Below are 23,691 nucleotides of genomic sequence, written 5' to 3' on the forward strand. Positions count from 1 at the left end.
CCGTTCGCTCAGTCAGATCCGATTGTCCATGGAATCTGGATTCCGATTCCATTTGAGAAGAATTTCTTTTTGAAGGATTCGGGTATGGGACTGGGCAAATGATACTGCTTCGAAGGAAGCCACCATCAAACCCAGGACTCTCATGCAAGTCTGAAGGGAAGGCCAGTTGTCAGATAGTAACAACTAAATCGTTGATTGAATTTTCTGGAGTTTCTCCGCCGGGAGAAACACTTTTTTGCCCTGGATGTGTATAAAATTAGACCCAGATATTCCAGCCTCCTGGTGGGAACCAGAGATGACTTCTGCAAGTTCACCAGCCACCCGAACTCTTGCAAAGAGGTTATGGTGATCTCTAAGTTAGCAATAGAGTCTGCGGAGACTCTGCACAAAGCAGAAGATCGTCTAGGTAACCTAGAATCGATATGTCTCATTGCCGCAACAGCGCCAACACTGGGGCCAACACCTTTGTGAAGACCCGAGGAGCCGAGGCGAGACCAAAGGGTAACGCCACAAACTGATAATGGTTCTCTTTACAGAAAAACGCAGGAAACGCTGATGTCCTGCGTAAATAGGAATGTGAAGATAGGCATCCTAGATGTCTATGGACGCCAGAAAATCCCCCTGATGCAGGGAGGCTGCTACTGTGCGAATGGACTCCATTTTGAATTTTTGTACCTTGACAAAAAAATTGAGCGCTCTTAAGTCCAGAATTGGACGCACCTTGCCCTCTTTTCTGGTATTGTGAAAAGGTTCGAATAAAACCCTTGAAAACGCTCTGTCCAAGGAACGTGGACCACCACTCCTTGTTGCATTAAATCCATGACCGCCCCCCAAAAAGCTTCTAGGCGATCCGGGGATAGTCGGATCTTGGAGGGGAAGAATCGCACCGGAGCCCGCCCCAACAATGGAGTGGCGTCTAGAGCAGCGTCACAGACAAACTGTAGCCCTTGTATCATCTGCTCCAGCAGGTCTGATACTGCCGGGGGGATGCTTCTCCCCTCTAAGTCCCGGCGTAACAACTTGGTCCATTCTGTCAAATATTTGTGAAACCAAACCAATGGCAATCACTGGTCTAAACAGCTGACCCAATCAAGGAAAAGATGGCGCGAGACACAGCTTCCACCTTACGATCCACCGGATCCCTAAAGGACGGAGCGTCCTCCAATGGGATAACCGTAGCTTTATTTAATCTGGAAATTGGTAAATCCACCACAGGTGGCACTTTCCATTTCTTGAGGAGGAATTCCTCAAACGGATAACGCCTAATAATGCGTTTGGAAAAAAACAGGGGTTCGTTTTGGATGACCCCATTCTTCTTTAATGCTATTACCAATACATTTGGGCAAAAGAAAACACTTTCGCCATTTTGGTCCGTTTATTAGTACCAAAAGGGATCTCAGTCTCACAATTAGTGCGTTCATCAACGCTTCTTCTTGGGCTAGGGCGGATGCCGAAACGCCCTCCTCACTGTCTGAGGAGACAGTACCTGAGACACCAGCCCCAGATGAGGGACCTGCACTTGCAGTGACAGGTTCAGACTCTGAATCTGAAGTTTCAGATGAATTTAGGGGTAGGCGGGGGTCGCTTCCTTGCGCCCCATCCCTGACAGGCCACTTCCACCTGGGATATAAAAGACTCCACAACCGCTGATCATGCATCAATAGTAAGTGGGGAACTGGAGGGTCCTGCAGCCACTCGAGGGGATCAGGTGGGGATAGATGTGTGGCAGGGTCCATGCTAATCCAGGACACTTTGCCAGTAAAAAATTTGAAAATAAAAATATACATATTTTTTCTCTTTTTTTTTATCTGTAATCCCCCAGCGCAACAGCGCCCCTCAGCGTACCTGCTCTGGACCCCCACAGCGAGAGAGAGACCCCAAGGGCTCACCACCTGATGCAGAGAAGCTTCAAACTGCTCCCAGCGTTGTCCTATTCAGACTAGGAAGTCCTGTGATAGCTTTCCCGGGTAAAGGAAGTGGCTCCGCCTCCTTTTACACGCCTTCCGGCGTTCTCAGCTACTCCTCGAGGTAGCTTGGGCACACCAAACATGGCCGCCCCCATGCAGGAGACACCAGGCTACGACAAAATGGCGGCCTGCGTGACCTGCGGGCGGCCTGTGTAGGCAATGCAGTCTGTAGTCCTGCAGGATCCATGCGGTCTACAACAAAATGGCGGCGGCTGCCGATCCTGTGTGGCTCCTACCGGAGGATTGCGGATGGTTTATAGAAGGCTGGCGGCGGCCTGCGGGAGGATGGCGCCTGCATCACTGCATAGGGTAGGTGCTTGCTAGTATTTTTCAAAATAGTCAGCTCCCAAACCAAGCCTCATGGAGCGTCAGCTCCCCAACCAAGGCTGCTAAAGTGTCAGCTCCCAAACCCAGCCTGCTGGAGTGTCAGCTCCTAAACCAAATCACAATATCACAGGGAGATATGTGAACATGTCATAGGCTAGAGGGGGAACCTTAATGTCAGAAAGACAGAGGGGCCCGTATCCCAAAAACCCCACAGGGGGGAAGGGGGAACATCTACTCACCATACCGGAACTGACGGGCACCCTCTCTTCACAGTACCCTCTCCACCGGGGTGGGGGGCTGTCAACCAATACGGACGCCGTGACTCTGCTGGTTCTTGGCGTCCAATCGAGACGTTTAACTCGCAGGGTCAGTCCCCGTCCAGTGGGACTATGTCGAGGCCGACCCAGCGCGGAGCTATGGTCTGCACGCGCTCGTAGGCTGAACCGGGGTGACCACTGGATCTCAACATCCAGCCCGTCGCCCAGCTCCAGCATACTTACTTGAATGTGTCGCGGCCGACCCAGCGCGGAGCTATGGCCTGCGCGCGCTCGTAGGCCGGCTGGGGTGACCACTGGATCTCAACATCCAGCCCGTCGCCCAGATCCGGCATAATTTGCTTGAAGATCTCACAGGAACAACTGGAGACAAAAGCTGCCTAAAAAAAGAAAAAAATTTTCTAAAAAAATCTTGCCAAGACCAAAGATCCCAGCAAGGAACTTAGGTCCTTACTCCTGACTAGACAGAAAAAAAATGATTTCCTGTAGCAGACAGGAAGAGGATATACCCTCTGGGACTGCCCCTAAGGTGTGGCCAGAACGTTTTCTTTCTGCCTAGTGTTCTACTCCTGTAGAGGGCAGTATAACCCAATTTGATATTAATCAAGAGGACTACGTCTGTCAATGAGCGACAGAGAAATATATTTTGTTAAAGTGCTGATCTATCAAATACTTAATATATAATACATCTTGGATAAAAAGCAAAAATGTGCACACAAGTTATAAATTATCAGTGTGAAGAGAAAGGGGTATTTTAAGTCTCAATAGAGTCCGTAGCTTTAGAACGTGAAAGTGGTGTTCAAAGAAATCAACAAAAGGTCCCAGAGGCTGAATCCAGATGACACTTTAGGAAGATATGGGAGACACCGACGTGCAGATCACCAGATACGAAAAACAAGATGGCTGCTTACCAGAGTAAAATGGTCTCTCAACCTAATGAGCTGACCAAACAAGCTTATGTGTAAAACCAGGGATAATCACCGGATATTTCCTTATGGATCCAAATACGGCATCTATCCTCTATATCCAGGTAATGGAACTTGTTGGTAATACCACAATAAGCCACAAGGTGTCTCTCTATGGGCTCACACACGATATCCACATCATGAAGTCAAAAGATAAAAGTATGTACAGGGACATAGCGTAACTCCATTTTAAAAGTTTTATTCAAAGTAAAAGCAAACAGTGCACTCACGTTTTTAGTAGAACATCAAGGCATGTAAAAAACAGCTAAGAGCGAGCAAACATCTCTTGCGGTATGGAGATCCTTGGTAGCTGGCTATTGGGGGCATGGTTGGGTCACGACTGGCTTCACCCGACCGGTTTCGTCAAAGGTATGACACCCCTGATGATGTCATACCTTTGACGAAACCGGTCGGGTGAAGCCAGTCGTGACCCAACCACGCCCCCAATAGCCGGCTACCAAGGATCTCCATACCGCAAGAGATGTTTGCTCGCTCTTAGCTGTTTGTGTCTACATTTAACAGTGCTATTGGTCTATAACTAGAGCATAAAGTGACAACCTTCCCCTTTAGTTATCACTGTAATAGGGGCCTCCAGGGATTCCTTCCTCATCTCCCGCCCTTCTCTTAGTCCATTCAAATATGCACATAATTTAGGTACCAGTTGTTCTCTAAAGCTTTTAAAATATCAAATTGTGAACTCCAGTCAGATGTTTCCTTGGTACTATGAAATGTAAAATTAAATCTGAACTCCGACAACATCAGAAACAAAAGAAATGTATTTATGGGGATTCTAATCTTACAACAGTGGCTGAAATAATTTGTATTTCTGACACCCCTGCAAAACAGAATAGCCAGATCAGTGGCTGCAGTTTTTTGTCCCACTGCAACAAAGCAGCACAGCAGCCTGTGTAAATTTGCTGTCCCCTTAAAATAACTCAACACAGCCATTAATGTCTAAACCCCTGGCAACAAAAGGGAGTACGCCCCTAATTGAAAATGTACAAATTGGGCCCAATTAGCCATTTTCCCTCCCTGGTGTCATGTGACGCATTAGTGTCACAAGGTCTCAGATGTGAATGGGGAGCAGGTATGTTAAATTTGGTGTTATCACTCCCTACTCATTTATACTGGTCACTGGAAGTTCAACATGGCACCTCATGGCAGAGAACTCTGAGGATCTGAAAAAAATAATTGTTGCTCCACATAAAGATGGCCTAGGCCAGCCTTCCTCAACCTTTTCAACACCGAGGAACCCTTAAAATAAAATTTCTGGTCTTGGGGAACCCCTGATAAAAATTAAAAATCTACAACTCATGACACAGTGTGACAGTCAGTGGGAAGAATGCTCCATACTTTTGCCATTATTGGGAAGAATTACCCCCTTACAGATAGCTAAAAGGAACAATGGTGTCTTTGGGAACATATGGGAGAGGCAGAAATTGTCCAATGCTCGAGGAACCCCTTGCAAACTCAGGAGGAACCCAAGGGTTCAACGGGACCCTGGTTGAGAAACCCTGGCCTAGGTTATAAGAAGATTGCCAAGACCCTGAACCTGAGCTACAGCACGGTGGCCAAGATCATGCAGCGTTTTAACAGGACAGGTTCCACCCAGAATAGGCTTCCCAATGGACAAGAAGTTGAGTGCACGTGCTCAGCGTCATATACAGAAGTTGTCTTTGGGAAAGAGACATATGAGTGCTGCTTGCATTGCTGCAGAAGTTGAAGGGGTGGGGGTTCAGCCTGTCAGTGCTCAGACTATACACCGCACACTGCATCAAATTGATCTGCATGGCTGTCGTCCCAGAAGGAAGCCTCTTCTAAAAATGATGCACAAGAAAGCCCACAAACAGTTTTCTGAAGACAAGCAGAATAAAGACATGGATTATTGGAACCATGTCCTGTGGTCTGATGAGACCAAGATAAACTTATTTGGTTCAGATGGTGTGAAGCGTAAGTGGCGGCAACCAGGTGGGGAGTACAAAGACAAGTGTGTCTTGCCTACAGTCAAGCATGGTGGTGGGAGTGTCATGGTCTGGGGCCACATGAGTGCTGCCGGCACTGGGGAGCTACAGTTCATGGAGGGAACCATGAATGCCAACATGTACTGTGACATACTGAAGCAGAGAATGATCCCCTCCCTTCGGAGACTGAGCCGCAGGGCAGTATTCCAAAATGATAACGACCCCAAACACACCTCTAAGATGACCACTGCCTTGCTAAAGAAGCTGAGGATAAAGGTGATGGACTGGCCAAGCATGTCTCCAGACCTAAACTCCATTGAGCATCTGTGGGGCATCCTCAAAAGGAAGGTGGAGGAGCCCAAGGTCTCTAACATCCACCATCCTCCATGATGTCGTCATGGTGAAGTGGAAGAGGACTCCAGTGGCAACCTGTGAAGCTCTGGTGACCTCCATGCCCAAAAGGGTTAAGGCAGTGCTGAAAATAATGGTGGCCACACAAAATATTGACACTTTGGGGCCAATTTGGAAATTTTTACTTTGGGGTGTACTCACTTTTTTTTGCCAGCGGTTTAGACATCAATGGCTGTGTGTTGAGTTATTTTGAGGGGACAGAAAATTTACACTGTAATACAAGCTGTACACTCACTTCTTTACATTGTAGCAAAGTGTCATTTCTTTTGTGAGATACTGTACATGTATATTTTTTTTAATATCTATTTAGGGGCAAGAAGAGGTTAAAAAAAAACACAGTATGCCCTTATGACATCACCGCGCCAACTCTCTACCTTGTCCAATCAGAGAACACATACGGGTGAGTGAAAAATCTGGTGCAGCTCTGCATACAAACCATCCAGCTTCCAGGTTTTTTTTTTTTGTGAAAGCTTAATTGAAGAAGCCGATTGGCTGCCACGCACAGCTGCACAATATTAGCACTCTTCAGTTTTAGTAAAATCAACCCCAATGTATTTTTTGAGAAAATGCAAAGTTTTCCTGGAATGGTGTCCATGCTGAGCGACCTCCTGTGTTCACTAAATCGGCACAGGTCCTGGAAGCTAGTGGAGATTTATTAGCAGTGCTTACTACAGTGATTTCCAGCTTACATGGAAATCCTGCAGGTATGGTAAATACATGGTTACATTGATCCAAGCTGAACCAATGTAACAAAAAAAATTACTACTATACCTAAACTTCAGCAATAGAGAAGATCTACACTGCAAGAAAAATAGAGGCTGCCATGCCACTACTGTCATCCTTCTGAAAATGCTAGTAGCCTGAGTCACTGACCCAGAACAAGCATGCGGTAAGTCAAGTCAGGCAAAGATCAGAAATTATGCACTTTTTTTTTTTTTTATTGTTAGATAACTGAAGTCTTTGGATCAACATAGTAGCTATATAGCTAGCGATTTTAGAGGATAGTTCATTAATGACAGACCTTGTATTTTCTCAGTACAGGTTTCTTTAGGAGAACCAAATACACACTCATCTATATGGCTGCATTATCAATCCAATACTGTCCCCTGCTGGCTTTACACTGAGTGATCAAAAACCACTGATCACTCAGTTCTTGGGTCCATTCTGAGCGGGTGACAAGAGTGTAGTTCATTCAGCATGCCTGTGACCCAGATTCAGCCGACAGCAGACTAAAATCAACTTTTGGTTGACATCACAGAGAACTGTCAGTCACCGCTCTGTGCTCTGCCCTGCCAGCACTCACTGGAGAACCGGACTGTAAGGGGAGAGGAAGTGGCTGGCTCAGGCTCTCAGTGGCGAAGTCACCTGCCAGTCATGCATCTGATCAGATCCCAACGTTATTTTCAGGATCACTGAAGAGCCGGGACTGGCTCTGTGATGTCAACCAGAAACAGACGTGGAAGGTGCGCCAGACCAAAAAATATGAGTCCAAATTAATTTATTGATGAAGTGTTAAAAGACAGCCCAACATGTTTCAGGGGTCAAAGCAATTCACCCTTATCAGGGCTGAGCAGGGAAGCGGTTTGCTGGATTAGGATTTCTGGTCAGCAGTGTCTTCATCAGTCACAAAGTTTTGATGCACGTCTGATCCTGGCAACTTGCTGGAGTACCTTGCCTGAGGCAGTGGGCACTTCAAATGTTTTTTTCCCCGCTCACTTCTTTGTTTAAACTTCTATCAAAGTCCCAGCACCTCTTGGATGCCCTTTTTCATTGGGGTCTGTGATGTCAACCGACAGTGAATTATAGCCCGCTGTCGGCTGAATCCGGGTCCCAGGCATGCAGAACGAAGTGAACTTCTGTGACCCACAGGAGAACTATGACTAAAAGAGCTTTGGCCATACTTCTCTTTTAAAGAGGAAGTAAACCCTCCTCTACAACTTGTACCTATAGGTAAGCCTATGATAACGCTTACCTATAGGTACTGTAAATATCTCCTAAACATGTACCGTTTAGGAGATATTTACCTTACATGCCACCAGTGACGTCATTGGCTCATGCGCTCTGAAGGAACGGCCGATCGTGCCGTTCCTTCAGAGCCCCGTGCCGTGACTGTCGGCTCTCACGCGCGTGAGCGGGAGTGACGTCACCGCGGCTCCGGCCAATCAGATGGCCGGATGCCGCGATCCCGGAAGACGGGCGACTGGACATGTCGCCCGTCAGAGGTGAGTGAGCGGCACGGCGGGGGCTCATTCTAAGGTAAGTATTGCATAATGAGCTAGTATGCGATGCATACTAGCTCATTATGTCTTTCTCTTGCAGGGTGTAAAAAAAAAAAAACAACGAGTTTACAACCTCTTTAACTCAAGTGTGTTTAACATCATTGCATACAGCAGAAAAAATGTAATACCTACATAAAAATGGTCCATCACCGATTGTCTTCACCCGTAACTGCTCCCCAATCTCCAGTTCAGTTTTCTCCATCTCGGCTTCTGGGAGCCAAAAGGCCAACGTGTCCTTGGGAAGGAATTTATCACTAATTCTTGTTAGCTCCTCTTTGTTGATGAGACTCTTCAGCTCCTCTATTGAGAGTTTGTCAGTTTCACCTTTTGCTTCCACCTCTGGTGACAAAGAAATACAATTTATCATCAAGAACTAGTACAAGACATTTTCTCCATCTTTTAGGTCACACGCACACAGGCTTCTGAAAATAAGAATAAGCCACGTTCATGCACATATGGAGTTTGAGAGTAAATGCGTTCTACTGGCCAAAATGTTCATTTATTCTGGCCATAGGAATAAATTTACGTTCACTTTCTCTCTGCCCAGGTCATCCTGGATCCACCGCAGCCTGTGAATGGACAGTGAAAGGAGAAGCAGCACAGATACAAGTGCATCGATTGTCCTTTTGCTCTCTCCTCCCATTAGCATGCCTCTCGCCTGTACATATACAGATTGGCTCCCCGTACTGCATCTTCCTCTCACCCTCCAACCCTGCTTTACAGGTATCGTTGGATAACTATATCAACTCGAATTTAGGAACTTACACTGCTTCCATTAAAAATCTAGCAATTGGTAAAAAAAAGCCAAAGTTTACAATTTGGAACAAAACACAGGCTTTAAAACCCATCTCCATAGAAAATAATTGACTTTTTCCTCTTCCAGCGTTTTGTAGCTTCGAGCTTCAAGCTACAAAAACGCTGAGGTGTGAATGGGGCCTTAGAGGTGGTTGAGTAGCGCCCCAGAACAGCCAATCCGGGAAACTAACAATCCAGAGCATCCACTTGAAAAAAAATCAGGGTTCGCTCACATTTAGTGGCAAATGGTGTGCTTTTGCACTGGATTAGCACCAATCACTGCTAAGGCACAAAGAAGCATAATTGTTTTCTATGTGCCTCGTTCACATGGTCACACAACCAGGAGGTGCAGTGAGCTGCAGTAAAAGACAGATGTATAGCATTTCACTGCAGCGCAAAGGAAGACACCAGTCACTGTGCTGTGTGTGTGAAGACATAAATGAAATGTCACTTTGGGTTACTAAACCCACAACAGTAAAATCAGTCTGTATATGCAGTAAAGCATGCTTGTTATATTCACTATGGAACCTAAGGGGTTAATCCTCTGCATTGTGTAAAACGGCTGTTTGATCCTGTCTTCTCTGATCCTCCCCTTCTTCCACTGTCTCCAAACCATCTTCTGATAGAACAGAGGCTAGGGGACAAGCTGCACATGCTCAGTTTGGTGTGTATTGCTAGAACGTGTTTTTTTTTTTTTTTTTTTAGGGGGGGGGGGGGAGGGTGCATGTGATCAGCACAGGGCCAATCAGCACTGTCCAAACAGAGGGTCGGGGGTCCTGCAGCCCCATAGGACAATCAGGGGAGAATGAAAACTCCTCCTACAAGCTTTAACCAGACACTGATAGAAGTCACGAGACTGCTAAAAACTGCTGATGAGAAAAGGTATTTAGCAGTTTATATTTGCTAAAATAATTACATTTCCATGACCAAACATAATAATAATATTATTAATATATATATATATATATCCGCTGATAAAAACCAACAGCTATGGACATGGAGAATTTAGAATGCAGTGTCAACAAACCCTCAATGACAGCACTATTATACAGGAATTATATTGCGCCACCAGTTTGCACAGTGCTTTAGAATTTAAAGGAGGAATTTTGTAGTAAAAGTAGGAACAGAAGGAAATTTGTTCAAACCTAATAAAATGTAAAACCTACTGAAGGAAGACATTAGGAAGCCGGTGTTCACTTTCTTTGTGTCGCTGAAGTTGGGCTCAATTTCATTTCCTTTACTGTCAAACTTCCTCCGATGAATTCTGCTAGGTGTCAGGTAGACAATGTACCACCGTTCCTAAAAAAGGGATGCAAAATATACAAATAACCACTTTCTTACAGGGCACTTTTACCTCCTTCCTGCCCAGGCCAATTTTCAGCTTTCAGCACTCTCGCACTTTGAATGACAATTGCACTGTCATGCAACACTGTACCCAAAACTACATTTTTATCATTTTTTTCACACAAACCGAGCTTTCTTTAGGGGGTATTTAATCACCACTGGGTTCATTTATTGCTAAATAAACTTTTCTCCTTCACGGATATGCGCTGATGAGGCAGCACTGATGGGCACTGAAGAGGCGACATTGATGAGGAGACACTGATAGGCAGCAGTGATGGGCACTGATTGGCAGATGCCAATGTTTTCTGCTCGGAGAGCCGGCGTTCCGTGAGAAAACCATACCCGTGAGAAAACCATACCCTCGTCACTTCCGGTGCACCAACGGAGGGTATGGATTTCTCACAGTAGTGTATGTAATGTTATACTTGCCGCCATTACATTAAAACAGCTCCTCTGCAACATCAGTCATCTCCGCTGCTATCCCTGTCACTGCCCTCATCTCGGCTAATAAATATAAAAGCGGATCACGGAACCGAGATCGCCGTCACTTACATTTCATACACCCGCCGCCGCTTTTATATTTATTAGCCGAGATCAGGAAAGTGTCAGGGATAGGAGAGGAGATGCCCCATGTTGCCGCCGAACTGTTTTATTGTAAGCGCCGCAAGTATAACATTACACACACTCCGTAATAATTTCATTCCCTCCGAGCATGCGTACTTGTGAACTTCTCTGCTGTGCAATGACGTTTACGGGGCTCTGAGCATGCGCACTGCTGCGCCGCTCAGCTGTTTCAGACCGGAAGTGACGAGGGTATGGAATTCTAACGAGGTATGGTTTTTTAACGTTACACCGGTAACTGGTTTCTGTTGACAATGATCAGCTGTGTTTGGATACAGCTGATCACGTGATAAAGAGCTGCTGATTGGCTCTTTACCTCAATCGGTGTTCGGCAGTGGAGGTTGACGTGCCGCCCGTACCCAGCACCAGGGGCAATCACAGGAGGTCGCCTTAGGACGGCCTCCCAGAACTAGACAACCACGCTGTAGCCATCATTCAACTATAGTGTGTTCGGCAAGTGGTTGTAAAAGATGAACATTTCATTCCCTGTATTAAGGTACAGTAAAAAAACCTTCTCTGTGCAGCTCCTCCTCAGTCCGCTCGGGAGCAAGCCCACACGAGTGCATCCATTGCAAGCGGCTATGGGGGCACTTAGCGGAGGGAGGAGACAGGAGCAGCGGTAACGGACCCCAGAAGAGGGGGATCCGGGCTTCTCTGTGCAAAACCAACTGCACAGAGGAGGTAAATAGAACATGTTTATTTTAAAGACAAAAAAAATATGCATTTACAATCACTTTAATATATTAAAGCCCTACTTAACATTTAGCTTAAATCCGGTCATCACAGGTGCATCAAAAGGTGTCTTACAGTTCCATTTTCTTCAGAAAGCAATCACAGCCCGAGGAGAAAAGCCTGTCAATTGCCAGCAATCAGTAGAGAAGTCCTTTTCTTTCTATGTGGAAGCAGAGGTCTCTCTGCAGAGATCCGACACACCCCCCTGCCGAGTCAGACCTATAACTCAAATCAGCAAAACATGTTGCCTACTGACTAGAGAGCTCCATCTCTGACTTAGCAGGGAGTGTGTCAGACCTCTGCAGAGACACTACTGCTTATACCCAGGGAACAAGGGCTTTTTATTTTACTCCGGCTGTAGCTGTTTTCTAAAGAAAACAAACTGTAAGATGTCGAATTCTGAGACTGACCCCACCAATTCTATCCTTTGTACCAAAAAAACTAAAATTATTTTATGAATATGGAGAGTAGATACTGATATTTGTTCTCCTCTATATACCACAATCGACACTCCAGCCTGGAGTGTCCCCCTAGGTTGCAAATGTAAAGTATTTGCTTAACCACTTGCCGACCGCCCACAGTATATTTACTGCGGCGGTCAGCCCCTCACAGGCAAAGTGACGTATATTTACGTCACTAGCCTGTGAGGCTCTGGGGAGCGGGCGCGCGCCGCCGGCGGCGCGCTCCCGCGCGGTCACGGACCCCCCCCCCCGTGCGTGTGACTGGCGGACCCGATGTCCGCCGGTCACTTGGCGGGGGAGAGGGAGAAAGGCAGGCAGCTTGTGTAAACAAGCTGCCTGTCATTCTCCCCTGTGTAGAAACACTGATCATACGGTTCTACTATGTAGGACCGTTGATCAGTGTAACTACAGCTCAAGCCACAACCAATCACAGTTAGAATCACGCCCCTAAGGACACACACAGCCCCTCCCTCTCAAATAAAGTTAACCCCTTCACTGCCAGTGTATTTTTACAGTAACAGTGCATATATATAGCACTGATTACTGTAGAAATGTCACTGGTAACCCCAAAAGTGTCAAAAATGTCAGTCAAGGGTCCGATCTGTCCGCCCCAATGTCGCAGTACCGCAAAAAAAAAAAAAAAAAAAAAACGCAGATCGCCGCCATTACTCGTTAAAAAAAAAAAACAAACAAAAATTACAAAAATCTTTCCCTTTGTTAGTAAACGCAATAACTTTTGCGCAAACCAATCAAAATACGCTTTTTGCGATTTTTTTTTTTACCAAACATATGTAGCATAAAACAAATTGGCCGAAAATTTTAAAAAATTTAGATTTTTACTTTTTTTGGGGGGGGGGGGGAATTTCATATAAAAAAAAAAATGTGAAAAATATTGTTATTTTTGCAAAATTGACGCTCTTTTTTTGATTATAGCGCGTGATCAAAAAAATTGCACAGGTGATCAAATACCACCAAAAGAAAGCTCTGTTTGTGGGAAAAAAAGGACGTCAAATTTGTTTAGGTACAGCGTCGCACGACCGCGCAGTTGTCCGTTAAAGTCACGCAGTGCCAAATCGCAAAATACCCCCTGGTCTTTTAGCAGCCAAATCCTCCGGGGCTTAAGTGTTTAAAGAGTGACTCCACTTTTTGACGATGACGTCATCGGCACATGCGCTCTGAAGGAACGGCCACCCGTGCCGGTCCTTCAGAGCCCTATGCCGTGAACGGCGGCTCCCGCACGCATGCACGGGAGTGATGTAATCGCGCCCCTGGCCAATCAGATGGCCGGAGGACGCGAACAAAGAAGCAGGATGGCCGGACATGTCGGCCGCCCTGTTGCTGAGCGGGCGGCCCTGCAGGGGGCTTCGTTTTAAGGTAAGTATTTCATAATGAGCTAGTAAGCTCATTATGCCTTTGTCTTTACAGGTTTTTTTTTTTCTCTTTTTTTTTTTTTTTATGAGGGTTTACTTCCTCTTTAAGAAAAAAGATTCCCCTCTGGGCGATCTATGTACATTGCAACAAAGGTGGTTATAATCCTTGTAGATTCCTACCTTTTGTTATTCTGAAGAAATCACGGTTTGTTCCTCTGTGCTGAGTGGGTCTAACGGGAGTGGTTTCATACTTATCAATCAGCTGTGCAGCTTAAGAGCACTAATCAAGAAAGCTACTGGGCCTGCATCCTTTTAGTCGTGATTTCCTTTTGGGAATATCTCACCAAAAATTAAATTTTTGTTGCAGGGGATGCCTGAAATAGGACTTGTATCTTAGTGCAAACTTCTGGGAAAATCAGTCAGCCAATCACACAAGCAGAAAAATGTGGTTTCTGGGGGTGGGGGGGGTCACATTTGTATACGCTATAATATTTTTCTTGTTTGCTAATTTTTTCCCCCACAAAAGTGGAGTTTCCCTTTAATGGATTCCGTTAGCTTCTCTTAAAGAGGAAGTAATCCCTCCTCTGACACTTGTACCTATAGGTAAGCCTATGATAAGGCTTACCTATAGGTACTGTAAATATCTCCTAAACATGTACCGTTTAGGAGATATTTACATTTGATGCAGCCAGTGACGTCACTGGCGCATGCGCTCTGAAGGAACGGCCGATCGTGCCGTTCCTTCAGAGCCCTGTGCCGTGACCGTCGGCTCCCGCGCGCGTGGGCGGGAGTGACGTCACCGCGGCTCCGGCCAATCAGATGGCCGGATGCCACGATCCCGGAAGACGGGCGACTGGACATGTCGCCCGTCATAGAGGTAAGAGAGCGGCGCGGCGAGGGCTCGTTCTAAGGTAAGTATTTGATAATGAGCTAGTATGCGATGCATACTAGCTCATTATGTCTTTCTCTTTCAGGATGTAAAGAAAAAAAAAAAAAAAAAAGTTTTTCCCGGTTTACAACCTCTTTAACATTAAACTGGAACTATAGGCAGATTTTTGTAAATTTCCCCTGTGAATTCAAATGTATTGGAGTTTATACAAATGAAAACAATATCTGTAATACCACTCACAATACAGATGGTAGTTAGGGCCTACGTGATCCAGGATTCCTAGGCTTTAGGTCACATAGGCAGCTTTGTGTTTTTTGGGGTTTTGCTTCTTTATTCATGGCGATCAAAAAATACTTTTTATTGTACAAAATATATTTTGATCTTAGGGCCGATTCACACTACAAAATGCACTCCAGATCCGATTCTGCATGCGCAATTCTGGGCACATTTTGGTGCGTTTCCGGATGCACTCCAGATTCTTTACTTTTTCCTGTTTTATTTTCACTGTGCTGGGGTCCGGTGCGATTTTGATGCGTTCCAGTGCATTCTGGTGTGTTTTTGATATATTTTACCGTGTTTCAGTACAGTCCAGTGCAGGAAAAATTCAGTATGTTCTACTTTTTTTCTGGAACTGGAAGGCCCTGACCGCACTAGTGTGAACTATGCCATTGGAAACCATATAACCTTTCCATGTGTTTTTGATTCAGAAAAGCACTGGACTGCATGTGGTGTGAACTGGTCCTTTCTTACTTTTTTACAGACTTTTCTACCAACATTGGACACAAAGCCTCATGCAGGTACTAGACACTGATCATTAGGGCTAGTTCACACCATAGATACGCAGTCCGGATGCTTTTCTACATGCGTGTTTTTGATGCGGCGCAGTGCATTTTTCCCTCTCTTTTTTCTTAACCTTAAATAAGAACATGTGTTCCAGTGCGTTTTTTATGCATTTTACCACGTTCCAGTACTTTTTTTTGTCTGGAACTGGAATGCCCTGGAACTGACCACACTGGTATGAACTGTGTCATTGAAAGCCATATAATCTACTATCCATGCATTTTTGATGCAGAAAAATAAAAACACTGGACTGTATGTAGTGTGAACTGGCCCTTAAACTACATAATAAAGGGGAGCAAACAAACCCCTCTCCTTCAGCACCTAGCTTTCAACAGCCAAGCTATCAAAGCCAGCAACTGTAAAGCAGGATGGAAGATTGGCCCTTGAGACAGTAGATCCTCCCTGAGAGGAAGTCTCCAAGGAGCGTCTGCGACTAGCCTGACCAGGTCGGCGTACCAAGCTCGGCGAGGCCAGTCTGAAGCCACAAGGATGACTGCAATCCCTTCCGCTTCGATCCTGCAAAGAAGTCTTGGCAGCAACTTGAGAGGAGGAAAGGCATACATCAGCTGTCACTGACCCCACGGGGCCACCAGCGCGTCCGTGGCGTCTGCCAGAGGGTCCTGTGAGCGGGCCACAAACCTTCGCACTTTTCTGTTGATACGAGACGCCAACAGATCTACATCTGGAGTGCCCCAATGAAGGTACAACTGCTGGAACTCCTCCGGATGGAGAGACCATTCCCCTTTGATCCAAGGTCTGCCGACTGAGGAAATCCGCCTGCCAATTTTTCACTCCTGGAATGTGAACAGAGAAAGCTTGAACAGAGCGTTCCCCCATCGGAGGATGCCGGCCACTTCCAAGTACGCAAGGACACTTTTGGTGCCCCCTTGGTGATTGACATAAGCCACTGCCGTGGCATTTTCTGATTGAATACACACTGGAAAACCCTGAAGGAACTCGGTCCAGTGGACTAGAAAAAAGCCTGATCGCTCTCAACTCCAGTACATTTATCGGTAACCTGGATTTGAGAAGGATTTCTTTCTGGAGGATTCTCGGTGTGGAATTGAGCAAAGGGAACTGCCTCAGTCCCAGAATTCTCATACAGGTCCTAAGGGATGACCATTTGCTGGACAGCAACAGCTGAATCACAGTCTGTAGTTTTTGGAGTTTTTCCGGAGGAATAAACACCCTGGCTGCAAACGAGTCCAAAGTCAGGCCCAGATAGTCCAGACTCATGGAAGGGACCAGGGACGAAGGGACCAGGGAGGGCTTCTGAAGGTTCAAAATCCACCCCAACTTCTCCAGAGTTCTCATGGTGATCTCCAAATTTGTCACCAGCACTGTGGGAGACTCCGCACGGAGAAGCAGCTCGTCCAGGTAACCCAGGACCAATATCCCCCGCTGTCGTAACAGCGCCAGAACCGGAGCCAACACCTTTGCGAAGACCCGAGGAGCAGAGGCGAGACCAAAGGATAACGCCACAAACTAATAGTGCTCCTCTCCCACTGCAAAAACTGAGAAACCGTTAATGTTCTGCATATATTGGGATGTGAAGGTAGGCATCTTTGATGTCTATGGAGGCCAGGAAATCCCCCTGATGTAGGGAAGCAACCACCGTGCAAATAGATTCCATCTTGAATTTTTGAACTCACACGAAGCAATTCAGTGCCTTCAGGTCAAGAATTGGACGCACCTTGCCTTCCTTCTTGGGGACCGTAAACAAGTTTGAATAAAAGCCTTGAAAATGTTCAGCACACAGAACCGGAAATATTACTTCCTGTTGTACCAGGTACTGTACCGCCCCAAAGAGAGCCTGTAAGAGATCCGGGGGACAGTCTCACATTGGAAGGGAAGAACCTTACCGGTGGAACGGATCGAAACTCGATCTTGTACCCGTCCCATATGAACTCGTGAACTCCATTGGCTTGTATCCGGGACAACCACGGGTCCGGGAACCGGCAAAGACGTCTCCCCATCCCAGATATGGGTGAGGGTGCACCTTCAGGCCGAAGGGGCCTGGTCCTCGGGTCTGGAGAAACTCGATTTTTGTTTGCCAGACCAGGGTCGCTTGGAAACACCTGAGGGGGCCTTGAAGGACTTTGCCTTATCGACTGACCCTGAGGGACAAAAAAAACAAAAAACGTATGTGCTGAAAAGGCGGGGGCCCCATCTGCGACGCGGATCCTTACCCTCGTTAGCCTGCGGGAGAAAAGTACTCCCTGTGAGACCTTTGATAATGTCATCCAGGGTAGCCCCAAACAGGTGATCTCCTTGAAAAGGCAGATCAGTCAAGGCCTTCTTTGAGTTCTGATCCGCAGACCAACACTTTAGCCAAAGTATACCCCTGTGGACCACTGCCGAAACTGACAGTCGGCCCAAAACAGCAGCAGCATCCAGCGCGGCATCACAAACAAATTGCAGCCCCTGGGATCCAGAGGGGGTCAGGTTGGGACACATGTCCTGCAGGGTCCATGTTGCACCAGGGGAACCGGTCAGCAAAAATAGTTGAGAAAAAAAAAATAATAATAATATATATATATATATATTTTTTTTTTAGAAATATATATATATATTTTTTTTTTCTCAAAAGCATCCCACCGCGCTACAGCTCCCCCAAGAGGTCAGACAGAGCGCACTGAAGACCCCAGCAGAGAGAGAGAGACCCCCCCCCCCAGACTTACCACCCTACACCAAAGATGCACCAGGAGGCCCAGAACGTCTGCATAGCACGTGTCTGCAGCAATCTCGATCCAGAAATAAAGATCGGAGGATCAGCACTAGGGTATAGGGAGGGGCTCCACCAAGAAAAACCACCGCCAGGAACTCCCAAAACCCAGCTGCCAGTGATTCCTATTAGAAATCCACCGCAAAATGGCCGTCAAGTGTACCAATATGGCCGCTGAATCTTGCAGAGCACATGGGCTACAAGAAAATGTCAGCCTGCGGAGCTACTGAGTACCCTCGTGGGGACCCCCCAGCCTCCTGGACGGGATCGACAGGAAGGGGGCCCTGGGAGTGACAGGTAAACCCCCCCCCCCGATTGATTCATCGCCGGTGGCGCACACCACCCCCCCCCCCCCCGTGGCCTGAATCTCGGTCCGAGACCCGACAGTAGTTACAACCATCCCACACCCCCAGTAGTGAGGGGGGGGGGGGCAGGTAGGTGGGGGTGCATGACAAGACAGAGGGGAACCCGGGGCTGTGAGGGCCTGATCGTCCTAGGGAGGGGAGCCCGCATCCACCCCAAATTCCACCAGGGGAAGAGTTGGGGGGGGGGTTTACTCACCATACCAGGAACAGGCGGGCGCCATCTCCTGACAAAACCCCTCTCCGCCGAAGTTGGGGGCTGTCGGCCAAAAGGAACGCTGCGACTCGGGCCTAGACCCGGTTGTATGCGACCTGGCGAGACATTTAACTCGCGGGGCCAGTCCCCGTCCAGTGGAGCTGGGGTGACCACTGGATCTATATATCCAGCCTGTTACCCAGATCCGGCTTAGTTGCTTGTAGATTTCACAGGAAAAATCTGGAGAGAAAAAAAAAAAAAATTGCCAGGACCAGAGATCCTAGCTAGGAACTAGGACCTTACTCCTGACTAGGCAGATTAAAAATGACATCCTATAGCAGGGAGAGAGGGTATACCCCCTGGGCCTGCCCATAGTCATAGCCAGTACTTTTTTCTGCCTAGTGTCCTACTCCTGTAGGGGGCAGTATAACCCTACTGATATGAAGATCAGAGACTGCATCCGTCAATGAACGGTAGAGACATTATTACAGATATTTACATAGCACTGACAAATTACACAGCACTTTACATACTGTACATTCACATCAGTTACTCGGCTCATGAGGCTTACAATCCAAGGTCCCCATCTCACATGCAAACAAAAACTAGGGCAAATTTGGACAAGCCAATTAACCCACCAGAATTGTCTTCAGGGTGTGAAAGTTAACCACAGTATCCACAGAAAAATCAATGCAAGCACAGGGATAAAATGCAAACTCCATACAGATAGGGATCTATTTATAAAACAATAGTTGGACGAATGTCACACACATTCATGCATGCTGCACAAATTCTGGCTGTAATTTCTCCTATTATTTCCTATGATAGTCAGCTCCATCTAGTGGCCAAAATGCGGTATACTTTTTGAAATACCTTAATAAGAAAATATATTGCATTTTGCCCACTAGATGGAGCCAATGATCATAGGGGATTACTTTATTAGAGAAAGTACTGCCAAAGTTTCTGCAGCCCGCATAAATGTGTTTGGCATTCAACCAACAAAGGTTTCATAAAAAGACTCAGGAATAACGGAACGAACGATAAAAATCAGTATTATAGTTATCACAGAGGGTGTGCTATTTGTGAACTAGATAGTAAATGTGTTGCTTATGTTTTTGTTCAAATCAAACCGTCTCCTTCGAATACTTTGATGGACCAGCTGCCAAAATCCTTCCCTAGATGTCTTCAAAGATGTTCTTACAAAGAAAAAAAATAAAGCAGACATATGCACTGTGAGAAAGACATGTTATCAGAAATGTGACAATCCATCTGCCTTCCTTTTCACTCAGTTGTATCAGCCTTGGAAATCACATTGGTCTTTGTGCTCATTGAACCCTTTGCTAGATTGAACACGGCAGTCAACCAGCAGAGTCCTAAACCACAGGAAGTCTGATCCCGCTTCCCAAAAGACGGTTCTACAAAACTTGTTTTTCCGACACTTCAAGAATGTATTTTTTTTATCTCTGAACACAAACTAAATGGAAGCCATCTCGGGTTTGATCTCTGTCAAATCCTACTCCTGTTGGGTTTCAGATGTTGCAGAAGTCACAGCATTAAAGCTATTTATTCCACATAAAAAGAAAGGATGAGAATAAGCAGAAGAGACAGAGGAGAGACTGTGCAAGTAAAAATTAGGCCGTAAATAATGGACACCAAGCTCAAATAACTTACTTCCCAACTGCAGCTCTACATTGAGCTTGGTGACTTGTAGACTATATAGATGTAATTGAGGTTCATACCGCCAAGCAGGCTGCAAGAAGACTACGGGATACCTGTACTGAAAATGGAATTGTAGACAAATTCTCTTTGTACTGATCGGGTTTATTAAAGTATAACTAAAAGGAAAAACTTTATTTTTAGTTTTGGATAGAGTGGAGAGAGATTAGAACACTTGTCAGTTTTTATTGCCGTCTATGTCCCCGCGAAGGAGATTCACCCTCTTATTTAGACCGGTTTACCTTTATCATTGTAAGTGAAATGAAAAAAAAATCTCAAATTTTGAGTTGTCCCCAGTAAAGTAATAGAGGGGAAATCTTCCAATGGGGACACTAGTTCTGGTGACCTGGGGGTCCCTATGGGATTACCTTAATTTGCAGCGATTCCTCCTTACTTTCTGTTTTGACTATGGAACAGGAAGTGAAGAATTCTCCCCAATGGGACACAGATGGCAAAAAAAACTCACAGGGGTTATAACCCTCCCTTGCTCTATCCAAAATGGAAAAAAAAAAAAAAAAAAATGGATATTTTGTTACTACCATAAAATCCCTTTCTCTGAGTTCATTGACGGACACAGCTGCTTCTTCTTTATCCCTGACAAACAGGGTTTTATAGCCCCACCTACAGGAGTAGGATAGTAGTGTCCTACTCCTGTAGGTGGGGCTAAAAAACCCTGTTTTGTCATGGATAAAGAAGAAGCAGCTGTGTCCTTCAAAGAACGTACAAGATAAAACGTTTTCATCTAGAATTCTACTTTAAACTCTCCCGGTCAAATCAGAAGATAGCAGTTACAGGCATGCTGTGGAGCTTATCAATACATGTTAAGTGAATGTAACGGTTATTTTGTTTATTTTTTTTTATAAAAAGTGTTTATACTTCCCTACTCTGTGCAATGATATTGCACAGAGCAGTCCCTTACCTCCTTTTTTGGAATGCGCCCTCAGGAAGCCTGTGCTATGGCAGCACCTGTGCGGGCACGCTCCTGAGCCGGGCTGTGCTCATTCACAGATACACATAGTGTGGTTTGGCCACGCCCCTGCACAGTTTTGTTTTTTGTTTTTATTGTCGTTTTGAAATGAGTAAATTACAAAACAGATTCATTTGGGCATACCCTGGCTCAAAGTAGAATACAAAAATTGCTCACAGGATTTGACTGACAGCGGCAGGAGCCTATGACTCTGGTGCTCTCAATGTATCCTATGCTCCCTCTTCCCAGTCGGGGACAATGCTGGATGGCGAGAGGACTTAAGTAAGTGGTTAGGGATGAGGGGAATGGGGACAGGCAGGGCTTTGTTTTAGCAGGAACGTGGGGTGGGGGGGGGGGGAGCGGGGTATACACAGTCCCGGCACCTCCGGTACTGAATTTACCATATGTAATGGTAAGGGATGCTGGGGAGTGCTGGAGGGTCTAGTGATACTGGCTGCTGGGGATCTACTTTTGCATGGGGGTCTATTGCTGCTGGGGAGGTCTATTTTTGCTGGAAGGGATCTGCTGCTGAGGGAGGTTTCTAATGATACTGTGCTAGTATTTTTTTGCAGGGGTCCATTGTAGCTGGGGAAAGTCTATTGCTGCCGGCTGCAGGGGGGACTATTTTACTGCTTTTCTTGTTATCAGTAACAAATTCAGTACAAATTACTTAGCGCCACAAAATGACACTTGGTTCTGTATCCTCTAAAAGGGGCAGTACTGAGAGGTTGGAGGAATCAAGAAACAGTGATCAGAGATGGGAAGGAAGCAGCGATGAGTATCGACTCTGAACGGGGGAGTTCCTGGACCTATTCTTTGAGAAAAAAACCCTGGGAACAGGCATTGAAAGAATGCAGAGAATGCATTAATGTAAAGAACCTTTTGAGTTTAGAACCCCTTTAAGGCCCCTTTCACACTTGTGCGAATTGTCCTGCGACTTGGGTCTGCAAAGTAACATGACAAGACAAGTGTGAAAGGAGCCCTAGGTGTTCCTCCACCATCCAATGCTTTGGGTTGCCAAAAAGCCTAGACATCCCTCCTCACAGCTACAAACTCAAGATAATGCTTAAAGCAGTTGTATCCCCAAAAAACAAAAAAAAACCCTGCAGGACAATGGCATAAATTGCTAGTATGCATCGCATACTAGCACATTATGAAATACTTACCTTAGAAGGAAGCCCCCGATACAGTCACCCGGACACCAGGAGTTTACTTTCCAGCAAGGAGCTCTGAAGGTCCAGCAAGATACGCCGGACCTTCAGAGCGCATGGGCCGCTGGTGTCAGCGGCTGCATTCAGGGTGAATATCTCCTAAACCGTGCAGGTTTAGGAGATATTAATTTACCTACAAGTAAGCCTTATTATAGGCTTACCTGTAAATAAAAGTTAAAAAGCGGAGTATACTATCGCTTTAATTATTCTAATAGTGGCCATACAGGCTTTGATAAACAATCAATTTATTTTCCAATGAATCTATTCCAAAAAGCATAATAGATCTATAATTGTCCCACACACACAGAAGTCAATTTCAAATGACTGTTAAAGCGGATATTCTGTCCACCTCCATTGTGACTTCACCCCCCCCCCCCCCAGGTGCCAGTTATGTCTCATGTGCAGATGTGCCTGCACAGGCGATTTTACGCTTACACGCAAAAACCGGGAAGGTTTCAGACTTCCCTGGTTGCAGTGTTTGTGCATGCATGGGAAACCTCGTGCGCAGATGGATGAGGAAACCAGCGCATGCACAGATGTGCCGCAGGGCTCTCTTGGGATTGTAAGCTAGTGCCCACCCCTCCCCTCCTGCTGCTGAAATTACTTTTTAATTTTCATAAATATCTCACAAAAGTGAGTACACCCCTCACATTTTTGTAAAGATTTTATTCTATCTTTTCATGTGACAAAACTGAAGAAATGACACTTTGCTACAATGTAAAGTAGTGAGTGTACAGCTTGTATAACTGTGTATATTTGCTGTCCCCTCAAAATAACAACACACAGCGATTAATGTCTAAACCACTGGCAACAAAAGTGAGTACACCCCTAAGTGAAAATGTCAAAATTAGGCCCAATTAGCCATTTTCCCTTCCCGGTGTCATGTGACTTGTTAGTGTTACAAGTTCTCAGGTGTGAATGGGGAGCAGGTGTGCTAAATTTGGTGTTATCACTCTCTCATACTGGTCACTGGAAGATCAACATGGCACCTCATTGCAAAGAACTCTGAGGATCTGAAAAAATAATTGTTGCTCTAGGCCAGAGATCCTCAAACTACGGCCCTCCAGCTGTTTTGCGGAACTACACATCCCATTAAGGCGTTGTAAAACTCATTCACAGACATGATGGGAATGGGAATAGCCTAGGCTATAAGAAGATTGCCAAGACCCTAAAACTGAGCTGCAACAAGGTGGTCAAGCCCATACAGCGGTTTAACAGGACAGGTTCCACTCAGAACAGGCCTCACCATGGTCGACCAAAGGAGTTGAGTGCTCAGC

The 23,691-nt window shown here is 45.9% G+C and overlaps 1 protein-coding gene across 1 annotated transcript in view; it reads right to left on the reverse strand.

The window, feature by feature from the left end:
- The window catches only part of ARPIN (actin related protein 2/3 complex inhibitor), a 51,894-nt gene that overhangs the window by 13,081 nt on the left and 15,122 nt on the right, over positions 1 to 23,691 (reverse strand). Inside the window, exons 3-4 of the mRNA XM_082256347.1 lie at positions 10,147 to 10,279; positions 8,318 to 8,524 (exon numbers count right to left, since the gene is read on the reverse strand). Coding sequence (XP_082112473.1) covers positions 8,318 to 8,524; positions 10,147 to 10,279 — 340 coding nt within the window. The remainder of the gene's footprint in view (positions 1 to 8,317; positions 8,525 to 10,146; positions 10,280 to 23,691) is intronic.

Source organism: Pelophylax lessonae (assembly GCF_965119305.1).
Source record: "Pelophylax lessonae genome assembly, chromosome: 4".
NCBI lineage: Eukaryota > Metazoa > Chordata > Amphibia > Anura > Ranidae > Pelophylax > Pelophylax lessonae.